General features: G+C 39.1%; 1 protein-coding gene across 2 annotated transcripts in view; it reads right to left on the bottom strand.

Moving 5' to 3' along the window:
* Positions 1-286: 286 nt before the first annotated feature.
* VAMP4 (vesicle associated membrane protein 4) overlaps positions 287-23,320 on the bottom strand; it is a 32,133-nt gene continuing 9,099 nt past the window's right edge. Inside the window, exons 3-8 of one of the 2 annotated variants that reach the window (XM_006142358.3) lie at positions 22,121-22,167; positions 20,833-20,883; positions 8,458-8,558; positions 6,960-7,039; positions 3,295-3,346; positions 287-1,414 (exon numbers count right to left, since the gene is read on the bottom strand). In XM_006142358.3, the coding sequence (XP_006142420.1) occupies positions 1,386-1,414; positions 3,295-3,346; positions 6,960-7,039; positions 8,458-8,558; positions 20,833-20,883; positions 22,121-22,167 (360 nt within the window). In that variant the 3' untranslated portion in view covers positions 287-1,385. The remainder of the gene's footprint in view (positions 1,415-3,294; positions 3,347-6,959; positions 7,040-8,457; positions 8,559-20,832; positions 20,884-22,120; positions 22,168-23,320) is intronic. The other variant, XM_027768022.1, reaches the window with a different exon arrangement.

The following is a 23,320-nucleotide window of genomic DNA, read 5'->3' as shown; positions in this document are numbered from 1 at the left end:
GCTGAGCGGGGAGGGGGGTGGGGGGTGCTTTCTCCCTCTTCCTCTCTCTCTGGTGAACATACACACCCTCTGGCTAAGAAAAGACAGAAGTCCAGGCATAGTTTTTTCATTATATACCTTTTCCATGAACTTTCTGAAGTGCATGTGTATGAGTGTATGTTCTCAAGGTGTCCATGCACACAAGTTTCTGCAGAGTCTCCACGTTTACTGCCAAGCTTCCTTCCCACTCATACTAGGGGACTATGTATTTTCATTTTGATTTAAAAAATACAAAGAGGTTGGCACATTTAAAGTTAACAGATTTTATTGTTATAAAAACAGGCTGACTCAATGGTAACCCCTAGTAGTTGGTTAGACTGATCAGCCTGCCCATCAATTACCTGGACTCCTGACTTTACTACTCATTACAGCTGGCTGACTTGACACGTGATTGTGCAACATGCAGCTCCCCAAGGATGATCAGGGAATGCAAAGGAATCAAAGCAGATTCTTTTGCTACTTTTAGCACTTCTAGTATAAAGATTAGTTGAAATTAGAGAAAAGCCATTAACAAAAATAAAATTAAGAAATAAGTTACCTGTGGATTTCATTTACTCACATTAGGACTGGTCCCTCCTTATTGGAGTTTAACTGAAAACAGACTGGACCATGACTGGCAGCTACATACTGGTCATTTTCAAACACTCCAGTGACGTTCTCCAGTAACTTTCTTATTTCCAGTTTTATGGTGCCATACTATGCTTTTCACAGTGTTTAAATTTCCCATTTCCATAATCTAAATACCGAAAATCACTACACATTCCCTTCTACAGTCAAAAATAGGTTTACTGGAATGTTTTAGTTGAAGGCAGCAGTATTCACAACATTGGCTTTTGTCACACCCATGAACATGTGGAAATTGCTTGTGAAGCAACCGCAATGTGAAAAGAATGACACTGTGGCAGATACAGACAGAACGGTCACGCATTGCCTTTAGCGTAATAATTTGGTACTCCATATCGTTTTCCTGACCCCCAGGCTAACGCCCACCTTGATGCAATAATGCAAGTCCTTATGCCACCAAAACACAAGGATGACATACCATTATGAGTCTTTAACTATATACACAAATAATGAACTGGCAAGTATCTAGTTTCAAATTAGATCCTTGGAATATGACAAAATAGAGGCTGGTTATCTTTGCCTTAAAGATACTTATTAAAAGTATTTTAATGAGAAGAAGATAAATGAACATTCTCAATGTTCCAATTTGAAGTGATACTTGCCTTTTATTTTCTTGAAAAAGAAGTTTTGAAAGTTATATACATAGGTTTCGTTTAAATTATGCAGCGATCTTTTATTATTATTGTTCCAGATCTTGTCTAAGGACGATCTCTGTCATCAAATCAAGTGCAGTATTTCGCAACTATAAAAACTGAAAGAGAAAAAAATGAAAAAAGAATATATCAAAATCAGATGTGTATGCTATGTCAGAAGCAATATTCCTAAAGATAGCTGTATTCACTTCTAGAAATGGGAAATGAGGGCTGAACTTTTATCTGTAATATGGGTAATAAATGGGAAAGGAGAAGCAAGAGTAAGAAATAACCTAAATGTCTAACGATGGCACCTTGATCAAGTAAATTATGGCATAATCATTGCATGTAGCTACTAAAGTATTATAAAATATTTAGTAACACAGGAAACTATTCACAATATATTAGATTGTGTAAATAATAAGATCCTAGTTTTATTTATTTATTTTTTTTGAGAGGATCTTGGGCACACATGGACGTGCACCTGATGTGAGTTTTAAGCCACCAGGTCCAGGATTCGAACCACGGTCGACAACATGGGAGTCCAGTGACATAGCCATTACGCTAACTGCTGGCCCCAAGATCCCAGTTTTTGGAAAACATTTTTATAATAAGACTAGATGTTTGTACAAGTTATATTAACAGCAGCTATTTCTGTGGTAAGATTAAGATTGAATTTTATTTTCTTCCTTATGCTATTTCATATTTCCAAGCTGTCCACCATAGATGGTTGATTTTTGTGAGGTGAGGTCGTTATGTTCTATAAAGTCTCCATGACCACTGAATTAGTCTACTCCTAGGGGAAATACAGGGTTAAACTTTCATGAGCTTCTGGCTATTACATTTTTGTCAACTTATCAATCCACAACCTTATTCTCTATAGAAAGACATCTTCCTTAATATTCATTGTTGATTCAGTTAACTCTGACCTCAGAGCCAGCAGCATTCTTACTTGTGCCTCAACAAAACTGACCGAACATGGGTATTTCTTTCTTAGGATACATCACGGCCTTCTTGCACTCAGCTGCACTAGAGCACACTGCAGCATCATACCTGGGCACCATTTTAAATGGCAAAATACCCAACAAAAAGCATGAAAATGTGGAAAACTAACGTGGCACTAAGCAGAAAACAAAAAGGACACTTATTTATGTTATGAGTGGAAAGGAGACAGGGATCCCCTTGTTTGATATCAGCTGAAAACAAGGAGGTCATGAGACTTACATTTCTTCTTCTCTACATGACTGTGAATGACTGAAATCACCATGAGCACTGACTTTAGAGTTACAAATACATTCGGGCTAGTGAGGGAACCCTCAAACACAATCTACAAGTAAGGATTAACTGTAATTCTTTGTAATACATTTTTTTTCTGTTGAAAGAATAGCATCATAACATGTTTGAAATGGTTATTTTGAAACACTTTCCAGATCTTTATAAATTTCTGTAAACATAGAGAAGCCTCGAAAAAGGGGAGCTATTAAAGATAATCTGACCTTAAAAAGAGGATTATGGAAAAATGGAGAGGAAGGAATTACACTGAAATCAAGGTCAAGTCTAAAACAAAATAAAAGCCAGTAAGAAACAAAAAGACGCTCATCTGGAGAATTTGATTTGTACTTCCAACCCTGTTTTATGAGATGTAAACTGCCATACTTAAAAGGCAAAAGAAACTGAAAACGAATGTTTGGGTTCTGCATATAACAGCCCAATTTAGCCTTGAACAAATGGCTTAGCCCTGCACTTTGGGGGTATGGAATAGAACAGGGGTTCCCTGTAGGAATCGGACAAAGATACAGACTCTCTCTCCATAAAAATGGACATATGCATCTTCAAATAAAATTTTACATGTAATTTTTAAGAGCATTTTCAGAGCCCATACTAGGTTAAAGGCTGCTGACTCAGATCAGAAATTATTATTCATTGAACTGAAAATGAATTAAAATGAACCTTAAAACAAATGACACCCCCAAGAAGCAACAGGCCAGTAAATACTTACTGATAACCACTAGCAAAAGGATAGCAGCAACCAAAGCCATGATGGCCTTTATCTACAACACACAAAAAAGAATAAGAAAAATAGGAAATGTCTATTATGTTACTGAAATCAAGACTGTTGGCAATATTTATAACACTTTACTAATTATCAGTAAACAGATCAGTCCTTGAAAGGTTTTCCAATTTTTTTCTCAAAGGAATTTGCTGGTTGTTTTACATCCTTTTGTAAATAACCACAGTTTTCCAAATTCGAGGGTTTCTGCTTGGCCAGTATACTGTTTAAGGCTCTCTGTACTGATAGCAACAATCAAAGCCTTCATGGGGCTGGATTTTTTTCAATTTCACATGCTTATTACTAATGTGAGACCCGGTAAAGTGCATCTCAGTCATCTCTGTTCAAGTGTCAGGACAGGATAAATAATACAAGCAACCAATCCAAATGGTTCAACAGTACAGAAAAGCATATTTTATAGCACTTAAAGTATATGGAAATTCCGTTAGTTTTTCCTCTCCTGGCTTTTTGCTTAGCATTATTTCCATTTTGAGAAATATATTTTGGATTCTTCATGAATAACCTCATTTGATAAGTAACATGCTAAGAGCATTCTCTATGTCAGTTTCACAGTTGGAAGGAGAAATCTTAACATCTGTTCTCCGTCAGCTGCTCAACATTTAAGTTCATTTTATGTTTCTATATAAAACTGTCACATTCAGAAACCAGAAGAGGTATAATGGTTACTAAATTGGACTCCCACATAGTCGACCAGTTCGAATCCCAGATCCAGTGTCTTGAAACTCACACCTGGCATATGTGCATGCGTGTCCAAAATCTCAAGAGGAGAATGGAGAAGGGATTGCAGCATGGCCATCCCCCCTAGGGAGTGATTTCTCACTTTCTGTCTCTCTGGTGAACACACATGCCCTATAACAAAAATCTCTCTCTCAAAAAAAAAAATTGTCACATTCATCATTTAATCCTGAATTATAAATTGACTTCATTTTCTTCACGAATTAAAAAAGCCGTATTTTCATCGAACATTTTCACTGAGAACTGATTAAAGACAGTTCACTCAGTAAAAAAGATACCAGATTACTATAAAAAAGAAACAATCTGGGACCAGCAGATGGCGTAATGGCTATTTAATTCCCATTTAATCGACCGCAGTTCAAGTCCCGGACCTGGTGGCTTAAACTCTCGCTAGGCATGTGTGCGTGCATGCCCACGATCCTGAGAGGAGAATGGAGAAGGGATTGCAGCATGGCCATCCCCCCTAGGGAGTGATTTCTCACTTTCTGTCTCTCTGTCTGTCTGTTTTTCTGGTGAGCACACACGCCCTATAGCAAAAAACCTCTCCAAAAAAAAAAAAAAGAAAGAAAGAAAAAAAAAGAAACAATTTTATGAGTATTAAAAATAGCAGTGAGCAGTAATTAATGAAATGTTTCTTAAATAGAATGACTAGTGACATTTTAGTGGCATTATATTTGTGACAATAACAAAGGGACCTAGGGAATATATGGAAGCCTTATCATCTGGATACTATTGCTCATTAAAATGATTAATTATGATAACTAAACACTGCAGAAACAGTCTCAGAACAGATGGAAATAAGGAGCTCTATTTTCAGTAGGTGTCTAGTCCATATTATACTATAAACTGAAGTACTTTGATCCTTTTTTAGATTTTTTTAACCTAAAAACATTTCTAAAATAATTCTGAATTACATAGTTTTCCAACTTTACCTAAAATATATATCCATTTTCCCTATTAGTGTGTGCTAAGCTTAATTTAAGAAAATTTAAATGGAAATTCAATTTTAAAACACCTCAGTGTATAGTTTTCTTCCTGTATCTTACACTGGACAGGAGATATTTCTTTTTTTTCTTTTTTTTTTTTTTTTTTTTGAGAGGTTTTTGCTATAGGGCGCGTGCGCTCGCCAGACAGACAGAGAGAGACAGAGAGATAGAAAGCAGGAAATCACCCCCCGGGGGGATGGCCACGCCGCAATCCCTTCTCCTCCATTCTCCTCTCGGGATCTTGGGCATGCACGCACACGCGCCCGGCGTGAGTTTAAGCCACCGGGTCCAGGACTCGAACCGCGGTCGACTACGTGGGAGTCCAGCGACATAGCCATTACGCTAACTGAAAGAAAAGAGATATTATAACCCTGAAGTACATGTCTGAAGTGCTCTTCTTCCACATGAAATAGAAAAATCTGTTTATTACTAAATACATCCTCAAGACCTTCTAGATACTTAAATGAGGTATAAGTTCATTCCTCACCCACTGGATAATTTTATTCATCTTTTAATTTTTTTTTTTTTTAAAGAAAAGGTAACTCTTAGAAGAAATGTTTAGCATATGGCAAAGTCACATTTAGAAAGTTATTGCTGAATTTAAAAATGAGAGACTAAAAACAATGAGTTCATGTCTAAAATTTTTCAACAAAGTCAAAAATCATACCTAGAATCAGGAGAAAAAAGAAAAAACTTAGTCACATGACATGGAATTTTACCTTAAAAGAAATATTTTGTATTTAATGATTAGTAGCCACACTTGATTTATTTTGAGGCCTGGACCCATAGCCTAATGGCCAAGAGATCCGGATCCCATATAGCTGACTGTGGTTCAGAAGCCTCGTGCTCCACATCCCGACAGAATGGAGAAATGGAGTAGAAGGGATTGCAGCGCAACTATGCCCGCAAGAGGTAGTTTCTCTCTCCGTCTCCCCATCTCTCTCTCTCTCTGGTTAGCACATGCACCCTCTGGACAATTAAAAAAAAAAATTTTTTTTTCTACAAAAGGTTTTGCAGAAATATATTGGTATATGGTTGATTTTCATTTTCCCCCTTGTTAAAATGTTATTTATTTTTCTCTAGAATAATGGGAGTCAGTAAGATCTTTGTTTTCTTAGCCCCATTTACCAGAACATATTCTGACATATAAACTGCTTTTTTCCCTGTTTTGACGAAAAATATTTTTCTTTAGCTCCCACTTTATTTTTAAAAACTTCTTTATAGGGACCAGCAGTTGGCCTAATGGGTATGTCGCTGGACTCCCATGTAGTCAACCGTGGTTCAAGTCCTGGACCCAGTGTCTTAAACTCATGCCGGGTGCGTGTGTGTGCGTGCGTGCCCAAGATCCTGAGAGGAGAATGAAGGAGAAGGGATTGCGGCGTGGCCATCCCCCTGGGAGGTGATTTCTCGCTTTCTGTCTCTCTATCTCTTTCTGTCTTTCTGGTAAATGCACACACCCTATAGCAAAAACCTCTCCAAATAAAAAAAGAAAAAGAAAAAGAAAATTACCTCTGTAATGTTATAGGTTGCTCCAAAAAAACACTAAGTTATAAGAAAAAAATATTTATTAAAAGATATTAAGTCTAGAGATAGTTATTAATAAAATCTGGATCAGTTTTATAAAGAAATCTAAGAAAAAAATTTTTTAGGCATTGCTTTATTCCTTTAGTTATTCCTGTCCATGAAGTCACTCATTAATTCAGCAAATATTTATTGAGTTCCCACCATGTCCCATGAACAGAATAATATGCAAGAAAGTTTCAGTCCCTGTCCTCACTGAGCTCACACCCTAGGGAGGCCCTTTTATCTTCACATCTTTGACTGTCACTGGAGAGGCTGACTCATCTACCAAAGGGCTTCTGATTTACTTACTTTGCATCCACGCCACCACATTTGCCTTCGCAGTTGTTTGGATCTGTTGCTAAAAGCAGTTGCATTATCCGATAAGCTTTCTATATCACATAGAGGATGGAGAGAAGGATTAAACGACATAACAGGAGTCTTTTCTCTAGTCACACAAAGACGAGAGAATATTAATTTTCTACTTCTGCAAATTCCCCCCCCCCCATTTTTAAGATCAAAAACAACATCTTCCCTTCCCTCCACCCACAAACTGCCATTCTAAGTTATAGAAAAACAAAAAGCAAAAGCACAGCTCTGGGTCAGTTTGCTTAATTCATTTTTACTGTAAGATTAAGAAAAGTCTTTCCAGAGCTTCGGTGCTTAAAAATAAAATTAAAAATTCTGGTAAGGAAAAACTCCTTAAAAATTCAAGGGCATGAGGGCCAGCAGGTGGTGTGGTGCTTAAGGCACTGCACTCCTACATGGCAGACCGCAGTTCAAGTCCTAGACCTGGCAGCTTGCTGTCTCACTTTCCCTCTCTCTCTGTCTCTCTTGGTGAGCACATGTGCCCTGAAGTAAACTGGTGAATAATGACAAATAAACTTAAATAATTCTTTAAATAAAAACAAAAATATTCAGAAGCACGGGGCCAACCAGGTGGTATGGTGGTTAAGGCATCTGGATCCTACATGGCTAATTGAGAGGTTTGAGTCCTGGACCTGAAGTCTTAAAAAACACACCAGGCACATGTGTGCATGCCCAAAGCCCCGAGAGGAGAAAGAGAGAGGAGGGGACTGTGGTGTGACCATTCCCCTTGGGGGGTGCTTTGTCATTTTCATTCTTTATGTGTCACTGTCTTTGGTGAGTGCATGTGCCCTATAGCAAAAATTTAAATAAGTAAATAAATAAATAAAAAGGGCACATCTTAGACATAAATAACATGCAGAGAAGGTTAGTCTCAGAAGATACCAAAGTGAATGACTTTAAAGGAAAACAATATTGATTTTAAAAGTGGTTAGCAAGATTTTTGGTTCAGTAAGTCTGTGAAGCATTAATTAGGTATTGAGCTATTCACCATTCTAACAATATTTGAGTTCCTAACATGTGCTAGGAACTGATATAGTGAGAAGAATTGAAAACTGTCAGGAAAGAAATGTTACTAAGTTCCCAGAGAAAGTACAAAATAGAAATATCAGAGAAGTTGAAATGTGTTGGAAAAAAGCAACTGGACTCTGCCTTGAGATCATGAGAAACATAAAATATATCAACTTAATAGGGCAAAATAAAAACAGCTCTACTAACTCTTCAACAATGAATTTTTAGATTCTTCATTCTCAGCTAAATAATTAAAGAAATAATACATGACTGAAAGGAAGATAGCTAAAATTAAACCATTAAAATAATAAACTTAGAACCAAATGCCAATTTCCTAACCCAAGATTCTTCAACACTGGCTAGACAAGTGAGAGAATATATAAACTAGCAAAACATAGATGAATAATATCAAGGAAATGTGAAATATCTGTACCTGATTTGTCCTGCAGTTCATCTAGTCTCTCTCCTCTTTCAATTACCTTTGTAATATTTTCTTGCATGACATCGATAACTTCATCCACCTGATTTTGAACACTAGTTTAAAAAAAAGATAAGAGTTTATTCTTTTTTTTGAGAATGTTTAAAATTTTTGATATTTTCATTCGATATACAATAATAGGGAAGACCAAATTCTCAGAGAATTATACAACTATAGACCTGTTCAAGGCTTTTAGCAATATTCTTCAGTTCTGAAAGCCAAGAGACCATCTCAAGCCTGGGAGAGCAACCGGATCATCTTTCTGAACAGAGAACAGAGACAGAACACATGGAGGGTTGCCAGAATCTCTTGAAGCCATGTGGCTTATATAAGAAAAGGTCGCTAGATGGAAACATTCATGGGCGGACAGGCCATCTTGTCGCTTGTTTTCACTGTGCCAGGAGACTAAAGAAGGCTGGAGCTTTGTGCCCTATTTGCAAGAAATAGGTTCAATTTGTTATTGAGGTTTTTATAGCATAACCAAAGCAGTGAATTGTAGTAAAAGACCAAGAGGGCTGAAATACTGGCATCGTGCATTTCTACCCAGTGTAACACATTTCATCTATTACAAATGTCTGTGTCCTGGTATGTTCTGTTTCTAAACTTCAGGAATTTGAGAATGAGTTCTTGAGAATGAGTTCTTTAGAATGAGATGATTAATTTAGGGACGTAGGAAATCACATATACCACTTTACAGCCCCTGCAAAGACGACCTGGTAAGGAACAACTACCAGTGCAGACACAAAAACGCAGTCATGTGGTTGCTGGGGCAGCTGGATCCCACATAACCAACCGTGCAGATCAAGCCCCAGAGCCAGTGGCATGTGTGTGTGTGCCCCAAATCCCAGAGATTTAATTATTAAGCCTTTCTCTCTCTCTCTCTCTTTCTTTTATAGTTTGCCAGAGGGATAAGTATGTTTAGTTGGAGAGAGGGTAGGAGTACCCCACCACTGGGGGACAGTCATGCCTCAGTTTCTTCTCCTCCATCTCTGCTCCTTTTGGAGTTTTGAGCAAGCATGCAGACATGCCTGGCATGTTTTTCAGGCTGTAAGGGTCTGGGACTTGGATCATGCTGTTGGCCATGTGGGATCCAGCCACCTCCACTACCATGCTATGGACTGGCCCCCAAATTAACCTTTCCTTTAATTAATTTTATTCCTTATTCTTCTGTTAAGGAATGTCCTATTAGAAAAACATCAGTGGTAATAATGAAAAGGCATGAGTAATCTGACCAGTCAAATTAAGGGTCGGCAGGTTGGCGTGGTGGTTAAGGATGCTGAACTCCCACATGGCTGACCATGGTTTGAGGCAGTTTGCTTTCTCATGTTCTCTCTCATTCTCTCTCTCTCTCTGTCCCTCTCTGGTCAAATTAAAATAAGTAAATAAATAAAGTTAAATAAAGTAAAAAAAATTATGATGTGGACCCTTTTATGTTGAAGTCAACATGCATAGTTTAGAGAAACCAAAAGAAAAAGTTGAAAAACAAGACATTTCTTTTAGGTATACCTAGTACAGTGGTTATCAAATAGTTTTGCTAACATACCCCTGAAGGAATTTTGAAAATGTGTATGTAACCTTCTGCATATTTTAAAATTGAGGCACAATTAACATACGGTAAGTTGTTTCTTCCAATGAGTTCTAAAAATCTGAGTAACCACTCAAAACAAGCTAAAGGGTATTTTTGTTACCCCAAAGTATTTCCTCATGTCCCTTTCCAGGCACTCTATCAACTATAATATTTCATAGCTCTCATCCTAGATTAGTTTTCCTTTTGCATATCTTTAATTTGACATCTAACGTGTAAAAATGTAAGTACTTACAAAGGATATACTATTCAATATATTGTATATTACATAATATGCCTTAAAGCTATCTTTATCAAAGTCTTGGAGCTGTAGATCTAACTGATTAAGTTTATAGAAAAAAGTCCTGTCAGTGGCTAGCAGGTATCGTGGTGGTTAAGGTGTCAGACTCCCACATGGCTGACTGTGGTTTGAGTCCTGGACCTGGCGGCTTGCTCTCTCCCCTTCCCTCTCTGTCTCGGGTCACATTTTTAATGATAAATTAAATAAATAATTCTTTTAAAAAATCATATGAAGTAATATTTAACTCAGAAATAGCTCATTTTTAGCCCTGCTTCCAACTAGTAATGTAACCTGAAAGCAAAATAAATGTACTGTCACATGCTCAGTACCTGCAGAATCCAGTCAAATACCTTGGTTGTTCACATATTTAAATAAAATGGTTGGGCTAGCTGGAGGCAGGGTGGTTGAGATGACTAGGTCCAGCATGGCCAATGTGTGGTTCGAGTCCCAGACCAGGAGGCTTGAGAAACATGCCAGATGCATGTGCATGTGTGGCCAAAATCGCCAGAGGAATGGAGAAGGGATTGTGGTATGGCCATCCACCATGGGGATACTTCCGCACTGGTCTTCTCTCTCTTTCTTTCCAGAGCACATACACATCCTCTGGCAAATTAAAAAATAGATAGATAAAATAAAAATAAATCTATAAAGTACTTTTCAAACAAATAAATAAATAGCTGGACTCGACTCAGTTTCATTTTCTTTTCAATAGGCTTGTTGAGGCATTAGGTAGACACAGCCATAACTGACTTTGCTATTATTTTGTACACAAAGGTTGACAGAGGAGTTTGCCCAGGTATGTTGGAAGTTCATGAAAACTAGCTAGTTTGTGCAATGGAGGTGTAAGCCGTACTCTAGGAGACACTGACGCTCAATGGGTATAACTCTGCACTGTTAAGCCATCTCCTCTTGCACAGAAACACGTTTAAGGTAACTGGGAATATCTGGGAATGTTTTGAAGCACCCACTAGGAGGCAAAAAGGGACAGATCCTACTGGCTTTCAAAACGGAAAATATGTTTTCCTCCTTTTCTAACTAAATTCAGGTTGTCCAATGAAGATTTAATGCTAAAATTAAAAACGTAATAATTGGCCCTCAACCACTTGCTGTCATTCTGGTGTTCCCTCCAGAGTCTGCAAACACAGAAAGCTTAATTATCTTAAGTGTCCAGTTTTCCTCTGTTGCTCTAACCAGGAGATAAGGAATTATCTTAAATTACTTTTTAAAATACATTACAACAATGAAACATGAGATATTTAAAAGGAGAAATAGGTTAGTGGCAGTGGCTCAGGGGTAACTGGGGGCTCCATGATGCTGAGCCCGTGTGGAGGGTCCTGGGTTCATATCCTGAGGTCTCCCTTTATATAGCAGGCACGTGCCTGTGATCCCAGCTGGCTAGTGCTGCAGCTGAAAGCCCCCCATGGGGACGCTGTTGGGGGTGCCAGTCTCTGTCTCCCTCTATCTGAGAGGAATAAAGACAATTTTTTTTTTAAAAAAAAGGACAAATACAGTAAAATGACTAATCTAACTCAAAGTTTAAAGTGCACTGAATTACTAGCAACTCCAGATATCAGCTGTACTTCTAAAAACTAAGGCTATGGAAATGTGTCATCATCAAGGAAGAAGTCTGTCAGTTGGCAGTGCACGTCTCTTCTCTGCCCTCTGCACCCTCCACGCCACTCCTCCCTCAGACTAACCCACTGAGCACGGTCACAAGCAACATTGGGGAAAAAAGTTCTATCCTTTTCCCATCACTGTTTATTTCTTCACTAAGTTTATTTAAAAAATATAATGAGACCCAGCCGATGTGGTGAACCCCAGTAGTCCCAGCTCCTCAGGAGGCTGAAGCAGAAGTACTGTAACATAAAAAGACCTATCTAAGGAAATGCACAAAATGAAGGCCCTTTTAGACATAGGTGCATTCAAAAGTATTCTTAGACTCAAAAAGCAATCGCTCTGCTTGATGATGGCTCTCTCTCTTCCAGGGTTAAAGAACTAAGCACATCCACTGACTATCCACACACACAGACTTCAGGAGTCGGCCCAGATCCCGAGTTCTGTGCTTCCCACACATCATTCCACTGAAGGACATGAGATGAGGCAGGACGTGCAGACTTCCCTTCTGCCCAGACAGATCTAAAAGAAACCCTAGTTCTCCAAGATGCCTTGTTGCAACTCCTATCACTCAACACAGAGCTAAAGATGTTTATCCTATGTAAGAATGATGGCACGAAGAAGCAGCTAAATCAATTTATTTAATGAATAATTAATGAGCAACTGCTAGATACTGTTTGGGCACTGGGAAAGCAATAATGAACAAAACATTACCCCAGCTCCTCTGGAACTTAGGTCTGAATGTATAATGAATGCACGGCATTAACCTTAGCGCTGTGGAGCAGCCTGCTCTACCCCATTATTCTATTTATTTAGAGCATATAACACTAAGTGAAAGTACCATTTTATTATTTATATGGTTATTTTCTACCTCTCCTCACTGGAGGATAAGCGCGGTAAAAGCAGAGACCCTGCCTAGTTTGCTCACATTTGTAATCTCAGCATCTACAATGAAGTATGGAGCAGTGTAGACAAAATAATACCTGATGAATAAGTAAATAACTTGGGTATAAATCCTGTGAAGCGTACCCAGCTACAGGTTAAGTATCCCTTACATGAAATGCTTGGGATCAGAAGAGTTTTATATTGGAATTTTTCCAGATTTTGGAATATGTGTATTCATATAATGAGTTACCTTGAGGATAAGACCCAAGCCAGAACATGAACTTCGTTTATGTTTCATATATATCTCATGCACATGACTAGAGAGAATTTTATACAGTATTTTGTTTTGTCCATAGGATGAGTGTGCTCACCAGAGAGAAAGAGATAAACAGACAGACAGAAGTGAGAAATCATTTCGCTAGAGGAATGACGACACAGCAATACCTTCTCCAGTCTCCTCCTGGAATTTTGGGCATGCACGCACATGCACCCGGTGTGATTTTCAAGCTACTAGGTCGGGACTCGAATAGCAGTTGGCTAAGTGGGAGTCCAGTACTTTAACCATTACGCCACCAGCTGGCATAGTTTTTCTCTGAAGGGCACATTATTTACCAGAGAGAAACAGAGACAGAAGGAGGAGAAGAGAAAGCCGACCCTATATGGAAAGGTCACATTACAATCCCTTCTCCTCCATTTCTCTCTCCTTCATGGATTTCAGGCATACATCACACACACTAACATGTTTCTCAAGCTGCTGGGTCTGGGACTTGAACAGCATGGTCAGCCATGTGGAATCCAGCGGCCTTAGTCACCAGACCACATCCAATGTATTGCAACATTCTGACTGTCTGACTGTGACCTATGACATGAGGTCGGTATGGAACTTTTCACTTATGGAACCATGTCACACTTAAGAAGTTTCAGAGTTTGGATTTCAAAGTTTTGGATTAACAATGCTCTCCCTGGGGACCAGCAGGTGGCGTGGTGGTTAAGGTGCTGGACACTCCCACATAGCCAACCATGGTTCAAGTCCCAGACCTGGTGGCTTGCTTTTTCAATTTCTGTCTCTCCCTCCCTCCCTCCTTCTCTCTCTCTCTCTCTCTCTCTGTGTGTGTGTGTGTGTCTTTGGACAAAATTGAAATAAATGAATAAAATTAAATAAATAATTCTTAAAAAAAACAAAAAAAAAGAATGCTCAACCTGTACTTATGAACAAGGTTTAAAGCAGTAAGTGCAGAGCCCTCCATTGAACCAAAGCAGGAGCAGAACTACTGTTCATCAAGAACAAGTCCTGAAATTCCCAGGTGGTTATTTATTTTTCATCATTTCTAAATAATGGTAATTGACAGACAGTAAGGGCAGGAAGGGTATGGAGAAAATACACTAAAGCTCCTACACATGATCAGATTATAGCTATTATGAAAACTAATACACCTAAACTACACAAGATTTCGAAATAAAATACAAAGCTGACAGATAAGTCCCAGAATCCCTATAAGCAAAAGATTCCAAGAATATAGGCAGGTTAATTGGACTATAACCCATAAAATTCTAGACTCTTGGGGCCAGCAGGTGGTACGAAGGTTAATGTACTGGATTCTACAAGGCTGAATCCCTATAAGCAAAAGATTCCAAGGATATAGGCAGGTTAATTGGACTATAACCCATAAAATTCTAGATTCTTGGTTAATGTACTGGATTCTACAAGGCTGACTCCATGGTTTGAGTCCTGGACCTGGCAACTTGAAAATCACGCTGGGTGTGTATGCTCAGAATCCCAAGGGGAAAGTAGAAGAAAAGGGACTGTGGCATGGCTATTTTCCCAGGAACTGATTTCTCACATCCTCTGGCGAGCACCTGGTAGCAAGTACTAAGAAAAAATAATCCATGGGAACCAGCAGTTAGCGTAATGGCTATGTTGCTGGACTCCCATGGAGTCAACCGTGGTTTGCATCCCAGACCCGGTGGCTTAGAACTCACGCTGGGCACGTGTGCATCTGTGCCCAAGATCCCGGGAGGAGAATGGAGGAGAAGGGATTGTGGCATGACCATCCCCCCTGGGGGGCGAATTCTCGCTTTCTGTCTCTCTGTCTCTCTCTGTCTGTCTGGCGAGCCATGCGCCCTATAGCAAAAACCTCTCCAAAAAAAAGAAAAAAAAAAACCTAGATTTTTACTAGATTATCATAAATCTAAGGGTATTACCTCAGTAACATGGTACACCATATATAAGTCCCTATTGTTAATGAAAATGCAAAATTTTAATTTTTTCTAAGTAATCGATTAATGAAATATTTTGCTTTCTCTACGTATTATTCAAAGGTATAACCTTTTCAATTTAGTTACTGGGCAACCTTTACTCGATAGAATATCTTATGATTCTGTTTCTATATTCTCGGATGTTTCTAGGCCCAGAACACAACTTATGTAAGAGAAAAAGATTTACTTTTTTACTTTAATATAAAAAAAAGCTTTTTAAAAATTAAAACAAATGCTAATATGCCTCCCTCACAATCTTTTCTTTTTCACAGTAGGTACAAGCCTCTGATTCCTCTGTATAGCTCATGGTGGTCTTATTTCCATCATGACACTATAAATGCCTTAGAAACAGAGACTGCCCCTCATTTCATTTCTCAGGTCACATAAATTGTGCTGATGGAAAGAAAGCATTCAAAAAAAATTTTAAATCAGAAGTAAATATTCATTTCAAAAGCATTTATTAAGAAGTTCTTAGCATGCTGTTCATCAAAGATACCAATGTGAAGGTTATGAGCCTGATGTTTAGAAAGATTACAGTCCTGAGGAAAACTGACATCCAAGGCTATATGACCATGTATTGAGTGCTATGATGGAAGGAAGCCCACGTATCAGTCATGCAGGCTGGATGCAGCAGGCCTGGGTTAGAGATGGCACCAAGCCCCTAGTGCTATTTTGAAGGAACCAGAGCAAACTGGGCATAGTAAGGGAAGTAATAGATAGTGGAAAGTTCCAGGCTAAGAGAATATATATGAGAGAAGCGGATATTTAAAGAACTAAGTATTAAACTGGATATAGGTGAAGGCACTGCAAAGAGAAAAGGAGAGGACTCAGGGCCAGCAGGTGGCATGGTGGTTAAGGCATTGGACTCCCACATGGCTGACCATACTTTGAGTCTCACACCTGGTGGCTTGGTTTCTCACTTATCATTTCTCTCTCTGGTCAAATTAAAAAGTCATAATAACAAATAAAAATAAATAATTCCTTAACATAAAAAAGAAGAGGACTCCTAGATTTATACACATGAGCAACTAAGTGGTAGTAGATGATGGCCATTAACTGAAATAGAAAAGTCAGAACTCAAAGAGAAGGCAAATTTGTGAAAAAGGGCTGGAGAAACCAAATCTGTGAAATCCTCTATTTATCACTTTTGTACATGGGTCTTTATATTTGATGTTCAAGCTGTACAGGTACCATATGCAATATGCTGCTTTTATAAAGAAGCAGTTTGTTTTCCCTGAACCATTATCTGGAAACAAAACTTCTCTCCAGCATTGTTTAGAGAAGAATAGAATAAAAAATGTGTCCCCCCCCTTTTTTAAATTAAATTCTTTCAGGCAAGCAAGCAAGCAAGCAAGCAGGCAGGCAGGCAGGCAGGCAGGCAGGCTGGAGAATTATTTCCTGGTGAGTTAAAGCAGGGTCATGGGCCAGCAGGTAGCATGGAGGTTAAGGCTCTGGATTCCACATGGCCAGCTTCATGGTTCAAATCTTGGATCCAGTGGCTTGAGAATCAGGCTGGGCACATACGGTAGAAGAAATGACATGAGAGAGAACATAAGCAGGAGAAGATAAAGACATACAGGGAGGAAAAGACATTTTCAATACTACCTTAAACCCTCTTAGAGTCTGACAGCACCAATATTCTCAAAATGTCTCTATTCCAATTATCAGCAGGGAAGCTGCATGGTCTAGTGCCGAGATCCTGGGTTCTATATTGACAGCCCTAAATTTACAGCCTAGCTTCACTCTTTACTACAGACGTGACTTTGGAGTTAATCTGAAGCCTCTTCAGCCCTGTATTTTCTTATCTTTAAAATAGAGATGAGAGAATTGGAGCCAGCAGGCAGTGAAGTGGGTACGGCACTGGACATTGGACTCCTACACAGTTAGACTATGGTTTGAGCCCTAGGCCTGGTGGTTTGAAAATCATGCCAGGTGCATGTGTGTGCATGCCCAAAATCCCCAGGGGAGAATGGAGGAGAAGGGATTGCGGCCTGTGCATTCCCCACTGGGGAGGGGGGTGACTTCTCTCTTTTCCTCTGTCTGCCTCTCTCTCTCTCTGACTAGTGGATGTGCCTTATGGCAAAAACCTAAAATAAAAATAAATAAAATAAAATGCAGATTAGAATCTCTATCTTACCTGTGAGAACTGAATGTGTTTTTCAAACACTTAGCACGTGCTCAGTAAATGCCAGTGCTCTTCCATTAAGGAAAAAAAATTATGCTCTGCAACACGCACTCATCTCTCATCTCTTATTGCCTAAATAATGTATTTATTTTCATAGCTAATATCTCCATCTTGTGGCCTTTCAAGGTACTTGACAAAAGAGTTTTAAGATTATGTTGTATTTCTATACCTACATATATTACTGTTATACCATGGAACATTCCCCTAGGGGGTCTTATAAAACTTCTCTTGGTAAGACTAAGGCAAGAATTAGGAAATTCTTGCCTTGACAGAGAATGTCTAAAATTCAACAGAGTGACATTTTAAAAAATAATTTTATTTTAAATAATTATTTTATTAATTATTACTATTTTAATTTGCTATAGGACACTGCACTCATCAGAGAAGTAGAGAAAGAAAAAGAGAGAGAGAGAAAGCAATTCACCAGGTCTAGAACTTGAACTGTGGTTGGTCATGTGGAAGTCCAGTACCTTAAACCATGTACCTGCTGGCTCTGGCCAGAGTGACATTTATTATGCTATTATTTAGTTAATTGATTGACTGGTTTTCTTTTTAAACTTTATTATTTTAAAATTTTCTATAGGGAGTGTATGCTCACCAGAAATGAGGTGGGGTCGGGGTGGGATTAAGAAAGCACTCCCGGGAACCAGCAGTTAGCGTAATGGCTATGTCGCTGGACTCCCACGTAGTCGACCGCGGTTCGTGTCCCGGACCCGGTGGCTTAAAACTCACGCCGGGTGCGTGTGCGTGCGTGCCCAAGCTCCCGAGAGGAGAATGGAGAAGAAGAGATTGCAGCGTGACCATCCCCCCTGGGGGGTGATTTCTCGCTTTCTGTCTCTATGTCTCTCTTGGGGGGCGCACGCGCCCTAAAGTGAAAAGCTCTCAAAAAAAAAAAAAAAAAAAAGAAAGCACTCCCCAGGGGGGATGGCTATGCTTCAATCTCTTCTCCATTCTCTTCTTGAGATTTTGAGCACACATGCATACACACCTGGCATGTTTCTTAAGCTGCTGGGCCTGGAACTCAAACCACCCAGCAGGCCACCTGGAATCTAGCCACCTTAAGCACCATACCACTGGCTGGCCCACTATTGTTTAATTTGAAAATAAAGGAAACAGTCTAAAGAGAACTGTAAATTTGGGCTAGCTCTGTAGAACAATGGTTAAGGGCTGTGTGTAGAGAGCTGGATCCCACAGAGCTGACTACAGTTCAAGTCTTGATGACAGCAGGGTGAAAACATGCTGGGTGTGTGTGTGTAGATTCCCAAAATTTGAAGCATGACCTTGTTCTACTGGGTGATGTCTTTTCTTTCTCCTCCCGTCCCTCTCTCCCTCTCTTCTGTCCTCCCTCTCCAAATATATATACCCTGTGGCAATTAAAAAATAAATAAAAAAGAACCATGCATTTTATATAGTCATATGAATATTTAAAATCTTTCCCTCAAAAAATCTTGCCTAAAATGTATTACTGGGTATTTTTGGTGAGATACAATCTGTTACCAACATTAATAACTAGTGAACAAATTCAAACAAAGCCACAATGGTTACTCATCTATGTAGTCAACAAATACCCTGTATTGAAACGTCATAAAGTGGTGATAACATATCTTCACTAAAGAAACTGACCAGTACTAGCAACTTCAGGTACTAAACTAAAGCTAGACATTTTCCCTTGGGAAAAGCTGTGTGGCAATGTGTGCTCTGCCATTTTGGGCACACTGGTTAGACCATACCCTGGATAGATAAGCAATCTTCAGGTAGGGCCACCTGAGTTTAATTTGTGTATTTGATGACTAAATCTGGCAAGACTTCAGCTCTAAAGTAAAGATCATTATACTTACTCAACAACCCCTTATTCTAAAATTTTGTGACGGCTAATGTTAATGTTAGTTTAATATGCACATAGCTACTCATGTAGGTGTGTCTGGTACTTACTAACATAGATATGCCTATTATGGACAACTGGCAGTGGTTTTAGGGTTCAGCTGGAAAATCATACTCAAAAGACCCAATAGGCTATATTTTGTAGGCTCATTCTGCAGAAACAGTAAAGGCATACTGACATGACAAAAAACAGGTGTGTCCTCAGGAGAGTCCCTTTCCCTTGTGACAGGCTGGGTGAAAGAGAACAAGATGAGGTGGATGGATGCAGAGGTCGCTCTGGCTCAGTGGAAGGGAATGGCTCAGCCACAGGTGCCAGTATGACAGCCTGGGCCATTAGGTTTGGCTTCCACAGTTCAGAGCCTGGGTCAGACTAGGGCCTTACATGAAGTGATTCACTGCCCTGTCCTTGCCTTCTCCCTTCCTTCAGAACCCGTATCTTTCCAACATTACATACATTCACTACAACATATAAGCCAACATTTGCCACCAAATTATAGATACAGCAAAGGTTTAAGTCAACATTAGTCATAAAGCTTAGAACAATACATGGATTAGGATAGGTAACAGACATGAAAAATTCTGGAAGTAGATGAAAAGGCTGCCATTCATAGAAAATTCAGTCCATTAATATGGTTGGGCTAGGGCCAGCAGATGGCATACTGGTTACATTGCTAGACTCCTACGTGGCCAAATGCAGTTCAAGTCTCGCAACCAGTGGCTTGAAACTCACACTGGTGCATGTGTGTGCATGCCCAAGATCTCGGGAGGAGACTGGAAAAGGGATTGCAGTGTGGCCATCCCCCCAGGGGGTGATTTCTCACTTTCACTCTCACTGTCTCTGTCTGCCTCTCTCTCTGGAGAGCGCACATGTCCTAAGTCAAAAACCTATTAAAAATAATTGGGCTGGTCCTATGGCACAACAATTAAGTGTTGTGCATGACCACCTGCAGTTTGAATCCTAGCCCCAGCGGCTTGAGAGACATCCCAGGAGTATATACGTATCCCCAAAATCTTGAGGGGAAGGAGAAATGGAAGAAAGGGACTGCAATGTGATCATGCCCCACCGAGGGGTACTCTGTCTCTGCCAAGTGTATATGCCTTGCAATAATTAGAAAAAAATGTTTTAAAAAATCTTAACTTTTATTATTCTGAAAATGAAAATCGAGCTACAGATTTAAAATAAAAATATAACTTCAAATTATGCTAATAAATGGATTTGACATAAGGTATTCAAGTTAAGAGAAACCAACAACCCAGGATTTCTTTAGCTATAGTTCAGATGTAGCTTTGACAAATCTAAAATAAAAAATAAGTTCGTATAACCCAGTAGTCATATTTAGTCTACAACAGGGGTTAACACATTTCTTCTATAAAGGACCAGACAGATGGCAGATATTTCAGATTTTATGGGCCATCAAATCTCTCTGTTATGATTCTGTTACAGTCCTCTGACCAACTCTGCCATTATAGCTAAAAAGCAGCTGGAGAGAATGTGAGAACAAATGGGCGTGGCTATGTACCTAAAACCTTCATTTACAAAACCAGACTGCAGCCAGATTTGGCTCACGGGCTTTAGTTAGCCAGTCCTTAGTTCACATGGAAATATGATAACCATTTTAACAAATGAGTATCTCAGGAACTTACTGTTTAATTTTATCATTTCTAGGGCCAAATCTTGGCCCAGATGGTCCCCGTCTGAAAACAAGACACCAAGTACATGTTAGTAATGACAGCATTAGAAAAACAAACAAAAACAGAAAACACACACATATGTGCAATGAAGCTAAATTTAAACATGGATCAGTCATTTCCATGAGGAACCAGTATTAGCAAACTGAATGATATCTCATCATATCTTCAGTTACTTACTGTTGGTCAAAATTAACCTAATTTTTCTGAATGTTAAAGCTTGCAGAGAAATTAAGGTTTATATGCTTAATTATATAGTTTGTTCAAATCACTAAATTCTAAAATAAATTCTGAGATAAACTACCCATAAATATAAATACTTTTGTAATGATCTTTTTGTATGATCTTTGTATGATCAAACCAGCAGTTGGCATAATGGCTATGTCGCTGGACTCCCATGTAGTCGACCACGGTTTGAGTCCCAGACCCGGTGGCTTAAACTCATGCCAGGCCTATGTGCATGCATACCCAAGATCCCGAGAAGAGAATGGAGGAGAAGGGATTGTGGTGTGGCCATCCCCCTGAGGAGGGTGATTTCTCACTTTCTGTTTCTCTGTCTTTCTGGTAAGCGCATGTGCCCTATAGCAAAAAAAACTCTCAAAAAATATTTTTTTTAAATATATAGAATTAAAAGAGCAGGGATCAACAGATGGCATAATGGTTACATCGCTGGACTCCCACATAGTCAACTGCAGTTCGAGTCCCGAACTTGGCAGTTTAAAACTCACACCAGGCATATGTATGTGCTTGCATGCCCAAAATCCCGAGAGGAGAATGGACTATACTGCGGCCATCCCCCCTCCCGGGGGGAGGTTGTGATTTCTCACTTTCTGTCTCTGTCTAGTACACACACACTAAAGCAAAAATCTCTTTAAAAAAAAAAAAAAAGGTAATTCACCTTGAACTTAGGCTATGAAAAAAATGCTAATAGACAGGCATAGAGAAAAATTTACTCAAAATTTTAAAAATATTTAAGTATATATATATATATTTTTTTTTTTTGAGAGGTTTTTGCTATAGGGTGCATGCGCTCGCCAGACAGACAGAGACAGAGAGACAGAAAGTGAAAAATCACCCCCCAGGGGGGATGGCCACGCCACATTCCCTTCTCCTCCATTCTCCTCAAAGAAGATTTCATAAGTGTATGTTATACATATCAAAACTTGTATACTTTAAATATATGCATTTTATTGTATGGCAACTACCCCAATAAAGCTGTAAAAAATTAAAAATAAAAACTTACAGAAAAAAGTCCTCTTCTTCATCTGAATCATCTTCTAAAAGATTTCTCTGCCAAATAAAGAAAGACACTTGAGTTTTCAGATTCAGAGAGATTACAAATACCAGGGAGGAATAGTAAAGCAGTATACTGGTGGAATTTTTTAACTCAAAACTTCAAGACAAAGGGGAAAGTAATTACTTATCCGTTTTTTAAAGAGGTTTTTGTTACAGGGCGTGTGTGCTCGCCAAAGAGACAGAAAGCGAGAAATCACCCCCTAGAGGGGATGACCATGCCATAATCCCTTCTCCTCCATTCTCCTCCTGGGATCTTGGGCAAGCACGCACATGCGCCTGGCATGAGTTTAAGTCCAGGACTCGAACCAGGGTTGACTACATGGGAGTTCAGCGACATAGCCATTACACTAACTGCTGGTCCCAGTAATTACTTATCTTTAACTGGAAGCTAAAACATGTGGAACAACATCTACAGACACTCCAACGAAAATGCTTATAATTCCAGGATCTTATAACGGAATAAGAGGGAGTCCACTAAGGCTAATATAGGAGAAAGTGCAGGCCGCCATGAGGGGCCAAGTCCCTTCTTCTTGCTGTCTTCTGGTCTCTATTGGCAGAACTTAATAGGGATCCAGGCAGCAAAGAAGAAATCATTTGTGGAGTCCAACTGCAACACCAGAGAAGAATACAGGAGGGCAGGCTTGGAGCTGAAGACAGGGCTTAATAATTGGCATGGTCCACTTTCTAGCTATTCAGCCCACAAATACCTTCTACACATATTGGAACTTCAAACAAATACAACTTTGTATTTTATTTTATAAGATACAAAAAATCTTTCCTAAAACAAAGGTGGTCCCGCCTTCTTCCCAAAAGAGGAAGATACAAAGTTTAAAAAAGAAGTTAAAAAAGAGCAAAACTCAGAACTTTTCAGACACTCAAGAACTCAAAATAGTATACCATTTGCTGCAGGCAGAATAATGGCTTCCAGAATATATCACTGTCCTAATCACTGAAACCTGTGGATGTGTCACTTTGCACAGAAAAAGGAACTTTGTAGATGTAATTAAGATCATTATGGATTATCTATGTGGGCCCAATGGAATCACAAGGGTTCTTGTAAGAGAAGCAGGAGTGTCAGAAAAAGACCTCTCCAAAAAAAAAAAAAAAAAAAAAAAGGGAACCGGCAGTTAGGGAAAAGGGAATGTTG

Source organism: Tupaia chinensis, unplaced genomic scaffold, assembly GCF_000334495.1.
Source record: "Tupaia chinensis unplaced genomic scaffold, TupChi_1.0 Scaffold000074_1, whole genome shotgun sequence".
Lineage (NCBI taxonomy): Eukaryota > Metazoa > Chordata > Mammalia > Scandentia > Tupaiidae > Tupaia > Tupaia belangeri.
Note: the sequence above shows the minus strand (reverse complement) of the source record. Positions and strands in the feature narration are given on the sequence as shown.